A 12,904-nucleotide genomic window follows, 5' to 3' on the forward strand; every position below is an offset into this window, starting at 1 on the left:
TTAGTTGTGACAGAACAGTGTTTAGGTGCCACAGTGGAGGTGGTGGCCTTACATGAGGAAATATACGGAATATGTTTTTGATAAACTGTTTAATGATTCTGGAAGATCATAGTGACCGAGATGTGGAAGATCTTCTGAAACAGGAAATGGCTGCTATATGGACTTTGATGGAAGAATGAGTTAAAACCAACTGTGCTAGGTGACGATGATAAAGGGAGAACTTCTTCCGGAGAGGAGGAAAGAGGGTGTACCTTAGCCTGGTGACACCAGATGCAGAACCTTTTCCATTTGAGGCGTTAGGTTTTAGTGGTACTATCAGCACGGGCCCAGACTAGAATATCTCTGTAGACCAATGGTATTTTCAGATGTTGGTACTAATGGAACTCAGAAGCCATGCTGATAAATGAAGAGACTTGAGAACCGGATGGAAAACTTGCCCCTGGTGCATTGTCAGGAGAGTGGGGAATGGTTTGACTTAAATGTAATACTCCTGAGAGAGAAGAGAAGAAGTAACTAAGTGAACCATTGTTGGCATGGACGCGATAGAGCAATGGGAATTAGTTTGCAAGGTTTTGCCTGAGTACTCTTGGGAGGAGAAGAATTGTAGGAAAGGCGTAGACAAAGATGTCAGACCATGCAACTGAAAAGGCATTCATCCATTACTCCCATTAGGGATGTCAGCTTGCATAAAAACGGCATTTGCGGTTCTGGGGAGTTGTGAAAAGATCCAGATATGGTTTGTACCTGTGGAGAAAGATGTTGTCCAGGGTCTGCTGGTGTAGCTCCTACTTGTGGCATGATGTCAGCCTGCTGAGAGCATCCGTTATGGTGTTGTGTTTACCGGGAACATGTTCTACTCGAAGACGCACCTTGTGTGAGATGGATCATTTTGTTACTTCTTGGGCTTCCTTGGAGAGGAGGTGGGATCATGGCCACCCTGCTTGCTGATGTAGTGCGTCATTGTCGTGTTGTCCATACGGATAAGCACTGCCGAATTTTGGATCTTTGGGAGAAATGCCTGCAAGGCGAGTTGTACTGCCTTTAACTCCAGTATGTTGATGTGAAATTGACGCTGGTCTAGATGCTATTTGCCACTGACTTGAAGATCTTGGCGGTAAGCTCCCCAAGAGAGACTTTTTTTGCTTTCTCTGACATGAAGTCAGATTTAGTCGCAAAAAGTTCAGATTTACATGATTAATATATATCTGTAAATGTATTTATATACCTATAGATTTACACCAATCCTTGAAAACCGCTGTGAGAACTGTATAACAGGATAAACTGAGCAGAGCTCAATGTAGACTCCCTAGCACAACATGCAGTAGAAAATCTGAGGGACTGGAGCTTCTCACAGGATGGTTCTAAAGAGTGGTTCATTTTGAGTGGGCTAAGCTTCAAGTTTGGTCTCTTTTTTAAAATGACGAGGATAGGTTATTAAACTAAGATGCCTAGGCCTTTTCTAGTCTATACCTATCAGTACATTGCTCTATTAAGCTACAGGAGGACTCCCATCTCGACGAAGGTGAAGGATTCAAGCATGTGAATTTATGAAAGTTCCATAACTGGAGTAAGCTGCACTACTACAAACAAGCTTTCTTCTCCTAACTTTTTGAAAAACCTTTGTGGCCCACCGGATTACAATTCATCAGAACTAATCTCGGTTTGCTATTAAAGCCTATTCTCTGTAAGTAACAGTTATTTAATAGTCAAGTAATACAGCTTGAAGCACTTCATTAACCACATTGTTAGGTCATCACTAATACAAACAGTTGTGGGTCAACATGTGGCTTACTGATCGTGTTCTCCTGGTTGCCACTCGACGAATCGATCATTAAAGATTAAACAGCGTGGGATCAAGTATCAGGGTGAAGCAAATGGGCTTCTGGAAAAAGAATTGCGGGCGTGGCTTGCGATTGAGAGCAGAGCCTGTCTACAACTAAGAAAAAACAAAGTACCTGCCTAACAATCCAGAATCCCTAAATTACAGGGACCAAGATGCTATCCTACAACACGTCCACACCAACGTACCAATCCCCGACAAAGATGTCATGATGCTTCTTTTTTTCAGACATCATTCAAGCGGTCCAATGACAGAGAAAGAGCTTTGGCAAAGTAAAAAGGAATTTATGTGACAAGAGGATGAAATATAGGACTATGTTCACAGCAAAGCTAAACGTGGTATAAAGCTAGGAATTTCGGACACCAGAAGAAGTGAGGGACTGTATGAAGGATGGGGGAAACAGGGACGCATCAGGGAAGGTACAAAGTAATCCATAAACTGACTATGGGATCACAACGTAAAGGCTAACCACTGAGAACATTGACAGGCAACTAAGTGGAACAAGGATCGCCCCGAGGAACCACAATGCACATACCAGATCCGACAGGGACAGCCCGGGGAATGAATCAAGACCACCATGAACTTCAAGCAGAAGACACTGTAAGAGCATCCACTTTGTAAAATCTAGATGCTGTGGTAGTATGTGGCTCAGAGCCTGCAGTGGTGTTTGATACACCACATCTACACTCTAACATAACTCTGGAGGCAACTTTCTTCTCCAAACTCCTGCTTGTACTGAGGTGCTGGGACAAAATTGACCATTTACTGAACCTGAGGCCCCATCACTTCCTGAAGGGTGTGCACAATTCTCCAACAGTCCTTCTCTTTTGCAATTAGTCACTGGGTGGAGGAAAAGAGAATAATTAGTCCTCCTGCAAACTCCACCACATCTTGTGAATTGTTTTGTTGCATGCTAAACAGCAGTATTTCCATTTGCTAGGGCATGGACTATACAGTTGTTCTTTGAAGGCCTAAAGGTTAGTATTAGAGCAATTCCGCATTGGGGGCAGAAAGTTCAAAACCCATCGTGCGATATTGTGGAGTGGGAGCTTTTGTTCAACGTTCTTTAAGCCTCAGAGTGTTGTCAGCGGTAGACTTATCCTACACTGCTTCAGGTGCATACAAGTACTAAGGTTCCCCCCCATGTGATCTGACAACAGGACATGGCAGAGAGGAGAACACAGGACAGCATCCGCTCACACAGAACAATCATTTCCTGGAATATGAACTGGTTCGGCATAAGATTAAACGAAGAACAGTTACTCAATTGCTGCACCACTGAAAACTGAACAAGGTGCTCTTCCAAGAAACTGATCTTATGGGAAACAGATGCCAGTTCATAGGTAGGGGTAGATGCCCTGCTGGTCCATGCAGGATTCACAAGGGGGAAAAACGAAAATATAAGTAAATACATACTAATTGTTTACAAAGAACTGCAACATGTCACATGTGCATTTGAATTTTATCATACAATTAAAACGCACTGTTGAGTAATGAGTTTTCACTAAAGCCTGAATATTTGTTTAACATTTTATTTTTACTACTATTTATATTGAACTGCTGACTCTTAATGCCCTGGAATTCACTTTTGTGCTTCTTTTCTTAATCCTTATTTTTCTGTATTGCACTGTGCATATCATTCCTTCAGGGAGAAGCAAAGCACTCCATATTCATTTTGTGAACGTATACCCACATCCACAACCTATTTCCCCTATGAACATTTTAGCTTCACAAACACGCTCACAGAGAACATAAGCATATGGAAATGCCCACCCTACACTAACCTGAATCACCTTCAATTCCAACTGATAAAATGCACATAGACAGACCACTAACTCCATTGCAACAAAATACAGCAAACACAAAAAGGCTTCAGCAACACATTGACTTCAACAGGTAACCTGTCACAACACCAAAGTTCTGACAACAGGTTCCAGGACATATACAGAGAGCTTGAACCATAGATATCGTGCATGTCTCATTCTCACCTGTAAGAGGTTGGTCAGCATGATAAGTGTCTGCTTTCGGATGAATGGATTATTGTCCTTGAGACACACAGACAAGTTAGGGATGTATCGGTCCACCATGGTGGTGTATCGAACGCACAGATCACACATCACGATAATCACGTTATTGCGGACAGCTACATCATGGCATATCTCCAGCTCCCTTGCCAGGGCAGGAACACACTTTTTTGCAAGATCCTCGTGCTGTAAGCACAGCTTCCCTGCCAAATAAATACCATAGATAAACGTTGATTCATTTCATTAAATTACAGAGTGTATGTGAGTATCACTTTGAATAAAGTAAAAAAAGTGCTTTAGCTAAGAAAGTCTTTCTTGTAATACAAATTCTGCTTAATAGGTGTCCTAATTGAAGTAATACAAACAGAATATTCCCAACAACATGTGTGGAGGACTCCCAAACACTGCTTTTCATCAATGAAGCACGATTCAAAAGTTGTCCATCAGCTCAAAATTAGAAATCTGCAAATTTTGGTGTCACGTTAACATAGTAGAAAACTGGACAACTTTCACAGATTTTTCAAAAGCAATACAGACATAGCCAGCTTCAGTCAGATAGGTTCTTTAATGGGGCTTGATCGACTAAAATCTCAACTCTGGTATCTTCTTCTAAACAACAATGCTTTGTGAAGGTTTGAAAAGAACTCCATGTGGCTGCCTCTGCAAACTGGAAGTTCCTTAATCGGGGAGCAGTAGCAGCCTTCCCTCAAGTAGAAAGTGCTCAAGGTTTGCCACAAATAAGTTTGTTAGCTGAATGGTAACAGCAGGTGATACACAAAGCAATCCATTCAGCAATTGTTTGCTTAGAAGACACAACTCTAGTACGGAGTGGCGCTACGAGTTGTGGATATATATATATATATATTTATTTTATCGGTCGCCAGTAGATAGTTATAGTTAGGACCGTGTTTCCTTAGGAAATCTGAAAATTCTATTTTGAATAACTTTGGCGCCGGTTGACGAATCCTCGCGAATTTTTCAAAATAGGTGGGGCGCTCCGCTCCTACCCTGAAAGTCTCGGGGTGATTAGTCAAGCGGGGGCCGAGAAAAAAGGGGGGTCCCAAAACGCGTTTTCCCCATAGGGACCTTTAGTCCAAGGTACAGCCCGAACGGCTGAACAGAATTATTTGAAATTTGGCAAAGAGAAAGTCCTCAGGTCAGGGATGTGCCTTCTGAATATCTGGAGTCAATCTGTTCAGTAGTTCCTGCGAAAATTTCAGTAAAAAGTACATATATATCTATAGGCGCGCACCGTGCGCGTACGGTAAGCATACCGTACGCGCACGCTGACGTGCGCGAGCGTAATTCTGATTGGTGGTTACATGACAGTAAACATTCCAGTTGGTCGAAATCAGGAAGTGTTGGCCGCCATTTTGTCTCTCGCAGTCTGAGGCAGTGAAAAACAAAGGTGGAGAATGTGAAAAGGGGGCAGGGTGGACAGTTCCTGACCCCCTAGCCTTTGTCAGGGGGTCACTGAAGGACCCCCAAGGATGAAAAAAAATTTTTTAGCGCGGGGTGCGCGCACTGTGCGCACACGGCACGGACAACGCATCGTGGGTGCTCGGTGCGCGAAGCGCACCGAGCGCCCACAGCGCGCGCACGGTGTGTGAATTTTTTTTTTCAGGTTCTTCACCGTGCGCGCACCATGCGCGCACGGTGAAGAACCTGAAAAAAAAAATTATTAATAAATACATAACTTAGCATTTAAAAAAACGTACAAATTCACTTTAAAAACCATAGGTTTCACACATGTTATAGTTAGCTGGACATTTCCCTCGTAAAAAACCAATGAAATTCCCCCGTAATAGTTAGTGCAGGCAACTATAACTCACGCGACCGCAATCCTCTGCTGATGACGTCAGATATTACATCACTGATTACATATGTGTCTTTCTGAAAAATAAATATTTGTAATATATGTATAGCTACAGATTAATGGAAGAAGACATGGGTAAATAGATGTCTAAATACAGTGATGTAATATCTGACGTCATCAGCAGAGGATTGCGGTCGCGTGAGTTATAGTTGCCTGCACCAACTATAACGGGGGAATTTCATTGGTTTTTTACGAGGGAAATGTCCAGCTAACTATAACGTGTGAAACCTATGGTTTTTTAAGTGAATATATATATACACACACACACATATCCACAAACACCCCTACAGTAGAAAGAGGCAAGAGGCCACACAGGAGAGACCTTTGAAAGCGCTTTATTGGACAGCTTGGGCATAATGCATTTCAGCAATTACTGCCTTCTTCGGATGCCGCTGCTACCAGGATATAGCTCCACCCCCGCCTTCAAATGTCCTGCAGCACTCCCAATGGAGGGAGTACTCTCCACCCTTGATGACATGCTCGCACACCAGGTACAGCGTGGTACACACTACAGTTCCCAGAGCTCACCATGCCTGGGAAGGTATTGCGGGAGAGACGGAGGCTGATTGAAAATTGAATCCAATTGGATTTCACTCTGCAGGGCAAGGCATCGAGTGTCCGAATGGCGAGTCCTGGTTTGTTGTGCGTCACAGGGCTTCCTCTGGTCCCCTTTAACGTTTCAGCCCCTCGTGCAGGTGTCAGCCGCGCCGTGAGCTAAAATACAAGGAAGATAGCTCCTCGTGAAGTCACAAGCCGCTTCTAGCAGCAGCCCCTGCTTAGGCTCCCACTCGAGGCGGGCTGGAGCCTTCCAATAACTTGGACGGAGAAAAAAACTGCCGCTGGAGAACCAGTAATGCTCCAGCCTACTTGCAAAATGGGGCCTCTTATCGCACCTCTGGCTAGCACGCTAACATCCACAAACACCCCTCCAGTAGAAAGAGGCAAGAGGCCACACAGGGGAGTCCTTTGGAAGCGCTTTATTGGACACACACATATGTATATATATATATATATATATATATATATATATATATATATATATATATATATATACACACACACACACAGATATATATAACCTATGTGCACAAGTATGATTAAATGAATTTAAAGAAATAAAAACAGCATGATTTATTTGTGACTGTGTTAAGTCACAATGAATTTGCTTTATTAAAAAAAGAAAGGACGCAACATTCCAGGAAAGATGGTCGAATGGGGCTTTCTATAAGGACTCAAAGCAAGAAGACATCATTTTGGAGAGAAGCAAGTTAAGTTCCCATGGGTAAGAAGGCTGCCCATCTTGGATAAAATATTTTCTTTAAGCTCCCTAAAAACGCTTATTACTGAAATCATTAAGAATGATATTTGGGCAGGTCCCTTTCTGTATTTCTTGATGGCTGCAAGATGAACTTTAATAGACACAAACTGAAGGTCATTATGTATGTAAATCCTTTATAGTGAAGGTGAACTGGAATGACAGTCAAACACTTTGAAAAAGGTCTTAAAGCCTATTTCAAGCCGAAGTATACTAGTAGTAAGCATTCCTTATAGGGATTCTCTAAAAACTTTGGTGCTCCTTCGCCTTCCAGGATGCGGAAAAAAGCTCTTATAAATCCACAGAGCACTCCAATCTCGAGCTGTGTATGCATCTGGCAAAAAGTTCATATTTTGAATTATTTTGGTCTTTTGTTGCATTTGGCATGTCACAGGTCCAGTACCTGCTTGAGTTTTTCTTGGGACTTATCAGGGGACCAAAAAATGTTTGGAATAGATGCTGTTTCCTCTTAGAGACAAAGGAACATGATCTGCACACATTTTTAGGAAGAGAAATAACATTCAGTCAATAATCTCAGCTGGTGCTTTGGCACAGGTTTTGGAGGGTTGCTGGAGCTGGGAATTTGAACTGAAGCTGTAGCCGTTTTAAATAATTTGTTTTTCCCATCTGTTGGTTATTAATTTCACATTTGCAAGGTCATTTGAAACACTCCCTTTTACCAGGGAGGTGAACAGATCAGAGGAAAAGGCGAAGTCGTTTCTTTGATTGAAAATTTGATTTCCCCAAAGAAGTTGGCTTCTGGTGTTGCTGGTAACCCCTACCTCTGCTAGAACAACTTTGGTATTGTCCTCGAGATCGCTGAATATACCACCACTGAGGGGATTGAATCCTCCATTTCTGTTGAAATGTGTGATCCTTGCACTTGCATGGAGATTAGTAAATCTTTTTCCTCCTCCAAAACTACTGCTTTCAAGGTTTCAGCCTCTTTCTTCATATATTTCATCTCATTAACAGCATGCGATCCAAAGATAATTAAATTGGTAAATGAGAGGCCCATGACTTTTAGATGAGTATCCAGCTTAAGAGATGCTAGACACACCCTGGACGCACACCTGAGGTAAATTCCACAGTGGCATTTTGTGATGGCTAAATACATAGAAAAAACAAAACAAGTTACTTACCTGTACCCTGTGGTTCTCCACATGCTTGCATCTTCCCTGTTGTTGCGATGGGAGTTCCACAGTAATTATATCTAGTAGTGTACACATCTTTCATCTAGGTGCGAGGAACCGCAATGTATTATTAACTTACCTGGATGCCATAATTGTCTATTAACTTTTATATAAGAACTACCTCCTCCGTCCGAGTCCATAAGGAGGTTGACTCCGCCCCTGTGGGATTGTCCTACCACGGTGGGGAAAGGTAGCCGATGAATAAGCATGACACAAATATATGTGTGAGGCTTTCTCTTCCATAAGAATGGAATTTCCTCGTATTCTGGCAGTAGTTCTGTGACGTCCATAATTCAACCCCGACTTCTACTCCTAAATAGGGAAACAGTCATTTTCCTTTCGTCTGGAGCTAGCATATTCATTTGTGATTTCAAGCTACTCATGCTACAAGGTAAGAAACGCCAATGAGGTGAGCGACTGAAGGGGATGAGGGTGGGTTGCATGCCAACCTATGAAAGATATCAATGCTGGATTAACACAGTGTACAGGTAAGTAACTTGTTTTTTCTCCAGTATTGAAGCTTTCATACATTCACATGCTTGTATCTGAATAGAGAGTGTTATACTATTAAAAAAGAAAATTAAGGCATCAATGAATTTGTATGCTAAGGCAGGCAGGAAATATATATAGGTGCTTATGCATACATAGTGTTAAGAAAAAAAATGATTAGCAATAAATACCAATGAGCTCACCTTATTGAAAAAGGTTCCTTTCGAAGCACTGCTTGGCCCACTGCGGCATCTTTGTTGTTAACAACATGCAGACAATGTTTGTTAAACGTATGCATGTTGGACCACGTGGCTGCTCTACATATGTCCGAAAGCAGAACTCCTGCGAACAAATCGGTGGATGTTGCCACACATCTGGTAGTGTGTGTGCGCACTTTGGATGCCATCAGCCTTCTGGCTTTTCGTGACAGAAAGTGATAGCTTTGGATACCCATAACACTATTGTTGCTTTTGAAACTGGCTGGCCTTTTGTTGGGGGCGCAAAAGCAACCAGAATGACAGTCTATACCAAGCAACATGTAAAGCATCATTTGACATGATTTATCCACTGCACTTGATGGATTCTAGAAAAAAAAGTCTGTAGTACAATTGGTTTATTGAGGTGAAATTCAGTAGGTATGTTTGGTATGAACCTGGGGTTGGTATGCAGGATGACTGTCTTTTTTGAAGTGTATATAAGGCTCCTGCACTGTAAATGCTTGTATTTCACGAACACGTCTGGCAGACGTTAATGCTAGTAGAAGTGCCATTTTCCATGTGAGGTGTCCGATGTCGGCCTTCTGAATTGGTTCAAAAGATTGTCCCATTAGCTGCACCAGGACTGTGTTAAATTGTCATGTTATTGGTGTGTTTTCTGATTAGCAGAAAGGCTCTACACAGGTCTTTAAGGAACTCCTATTAGACTATCCAACCAAAGGGATTTTTTGTTGTGAGAACGTCTGGATCTTGGGAGTGCAGCGAGATGGACTTGAATTGAACTGCGGCAGAGACCAGATTGAGCTAATGAGAGAAGGCAAGGAAGGTCCTGTGCAGGCTCTGAAGTGAAAAGATGACAATTGTTGGCTGCGCACCAGTTACCAAATCGTACCCATTCTGCTCTGTGGGACTTGTTTGTAGATTCTCATCTAGCTTTTCTAAGATGTTTCTACATTGCTGAGGGATATCTAACTGATGGAATTCATAGTATTCAGGATCCAAGCTGCTAAATTCTGAGATTCTGGGTTTGGGTACATTACCTGCCCATTGTCCTGGTATAGTTATAGACTGGTTTGAGTTGAGCATGTTGCTGTTCTGACATTAAGAGAAGTTCCGTATACCTGAACTGTCTCAGCCACGCCGTGGCTATTAGGATGATCCGGGGTGGCTCTTGTTTTATCTTGTGTAGTATTTTCGGGATGTGAGGTATAGACAGGAACGCACACGCGAACTGGCCTGCCCAAGACATTTGAAGTGCATTTCCCTATAAAGCCTTGTGTGGGAACTTGCTTGCATATTAAAGGCATTTTTTGAATTTGCGAAGAGGTCTAGGGAAGGAGTTACCCATCTGCTGAAGATCTTGTTGAGTAGGTTGGTTGACAACTCCCACTGATGACATTCCTTTAAAGACCTTCTTAGTTTGTCCGCCCATTGGTTTTCTGTGCCCTGAACGTGTTTCGCCTTCAGGAAAACCTTGTTTTGTATGACACCAAGTCCATATTTGTTGTGCTTCCTTGGATAGAGGGCATTATCTCGTACCACCTTGGTAGTTTAGGTAAAACATTGTGGACGTAGTGTCGGTGCAGATTAAAGGCCTGATTTAGATCTTCATGAAGGGTTACTCCTTCACAACAGTGACGGCTATCCCTTCCTCCGAAATATAAATTCAATTTTATCCTATGGGATTTAAATTTCGGTGGACAGGATATCTGTCACCACTCTGATGGAGTAACCTGTCCGCCGAGATCTAAATCAGGCCCTGAAAACTTCCAGCCTCTGTAACCTTGGTAGGAAAAGCTTTGAATCCCTACCAAACTGCTTTCAGTTCCAGAAGGGTGATATAACTTTCTTTTGGTGAGAATTTTCTGCTGACCTCTAGTTCTTGGAGATGTGCTCCCCATCCCTCAATGAAAATTATAAATGCTAAGAACGGGGTAATAAGGGAGACCAGAGTAATTAGTGTTCAGAATGAAAGTAGTTATATCAGCACTACATTACATTGTATGCACAAGTAACCCAATAAGCAGTGTGCACATAGGTGTTCGTGAACGGGTGAAGAGAAGAAGAAGATAGCCTTTCCTCACTCAGCAGACGAAACAAGGCAAAGCGCAAAGAGGCCAAACACCCCACGCTCACATGAGGCAACAAAACCTCCGCCCAAGGCCAAGGAAAGGAAAGGAGCACCGAAGGAGAAGAGCAACCTAGAGACTCCAAGGAGAAGAGGAAGAGCAAAGGCAATCTCAGACAGGACGGCACCGGCAGCAAGAAGCAGGCGGAAGCCGAAAAGGGGAACTCAAGGTCACCCAGGAAGAATCGTCCAACGCCCGCAGGGATAAACTGCGCCCGTAAAAGGGTCCAGAAGTCAAGGACCATCCTCCCCACAGGGAGAAGAGGTAGAACCGAGTGCAAGGCCCACTGGAAGCAGCGGAGAAGGCATGATGTCAGTCCCACTAAAGCCCCAAGAAGGCACAATGGTGCAGAAAGAACAAGAGGGCGGCACTGGCAAGCTCCGCCAGACACCAGGGACACCACAGAATGAAACACTCAAAGCAAAAAGGCGAAGAAGAAGGTTGCATCCGCAACATACCATAACGCCACGAAGAGCAGAAGCCCGCAGGCGACCACAAGTCCCCAGCACATACCAGGGCTATATAACAGCCAACCCTGCCCCACATAGGGCATGTCATACCCCAAGACATGGGAACCTCTTAGGAGGAAACTTCCGCAGCAGAGGACAACAAAAAAGACCTGCGGCAAAAAACCCCACAGGAGGCCTATCAAGCAGCCAGAGGGGAAATGCAGAAGGCCCAATCCCAGGCCCAGCATGGTGTAAAAAACCCAAAGGAAAAACACACAGTCGAAAAGGGCTGGCCGCAGCCAAGAGAACCACAGCCTCAGCAAGGAGGACTCGAGTGGCCATGAAGCACACAGAACAGACAACCGGGGCGACCCGCCCCAGCGGAAAAACAGCTCCAAGAACCAGATCAACGCGCAGGTCACTGAGGAGGAGAAGAAGGAGGGGGAGGGGGAGGAGGACGACGAAGACGAAGCCCCGCTAAGAACCTCTGGATGGCTGAGTCCGCAGGGGCATGGAACAAAAGAGCACCATCGAAGGGTAGGTCCACCAGCCGTTCTTGAACATTCTCCGGGAACACACTGTCCTGAAGCCAGGCATGACGAAGGGCAGCAGAAGAAGCCATGGCACGACCCAGCACCTCCGAGATGCCCAGAGCGGAGCGAAGGATAAACGCCACCAGCTCCCGACCATTCAAGACATGGTGTCTCAAATCCACACAGGCACCCTCCTGAGAAGCGGCAGACATAAGGGACTCCACCGAGTCCCACAAGCAAGTAGGTAGTGGCCCCAGCCAGAACACACTGTGTGTTAAGTGCCCGCAGAGCCGCACTGGTCGAGGCAAACATATTGCGCCGCCAGGAGTCCAGCCAGCGGGCCCCGTGACGGGGGGGTGGGGGGGGGGGGGGGTGGCGGAGAGACCGCAGCGGCAAAGCAGGAAAGGCAGGCTGCAAAAGGGGGCCTCTGGTCGAAGGGTGTGGAGAAAGTCACACCGGTTCACGCGGTGCCGGATGGTGGCGGTGCAGAAGGTGCTGGGGCACCGGGTCCCCCGTGGCAGGACAGCCCTAAGACCCCAACAGAGAAAAGTGGAGTGAACCCTCGAAGGGAAGCAACAGTTCCCTACTACCAGAGCCCTGATGGAGAACCTCTAGAAGATGATCTGCGGGGAAATGGGTAGCTGGATCACCCATGTGCTAATTCCCATAGCCGTGGAAACCGCATGAGCGAAAGCCGCACCCGCATCCGTAGGGCCCCGCAGAGGGGAAAGCAGCTCCTCGTTAGGGGACGGCTCCAAGCTAAGGCGGCCATCCCCCAAATCCACAGGAGGAAGGAAGGGCCAAGGCCGGAAGGAAGGAAGGGGGACCGAGGAGTGGGGGA

The 12,904-nt window shown here is 44.7% G+C and overlaps 1 protein-coding gene across 1 annotated transcript in view; it reads right to left on the bottom strand.

Moving 5' to 3' along the window:
* NCAPD3 (non-SMC condensin II complex subunit D3) overlaps positions 1-12,904 on the bottom strand; it is a 1,141,478-nt gene that overhangs the window by 340,388 nt on the left and 788,186 nt on the right. The window contains exon 26 of the mRNA XM_085646993.1: positions 3,829-4,067. Within this exon, the coding sequence (XP_085503119.1) occupies positions 3,829-4,067 (239 nt within the window). The remainder of the gene's footprint in view (positions 1-3,828; positions 4,068-12,904) is intronic.

Source organism: Triturus cristatus, chromosome 3_2 (assembly GCF_964204655.1).
Source record: "Triturus cristatus chromosome 3_2, aTriCri1.1, whole genome shotgun sequence".
Taxonomy (NCBI): Eukaryota; Metazoa; Chordata; class Amphibia; order Caudata; family Salamandridae; genus Triturus; species Triturus cristatus.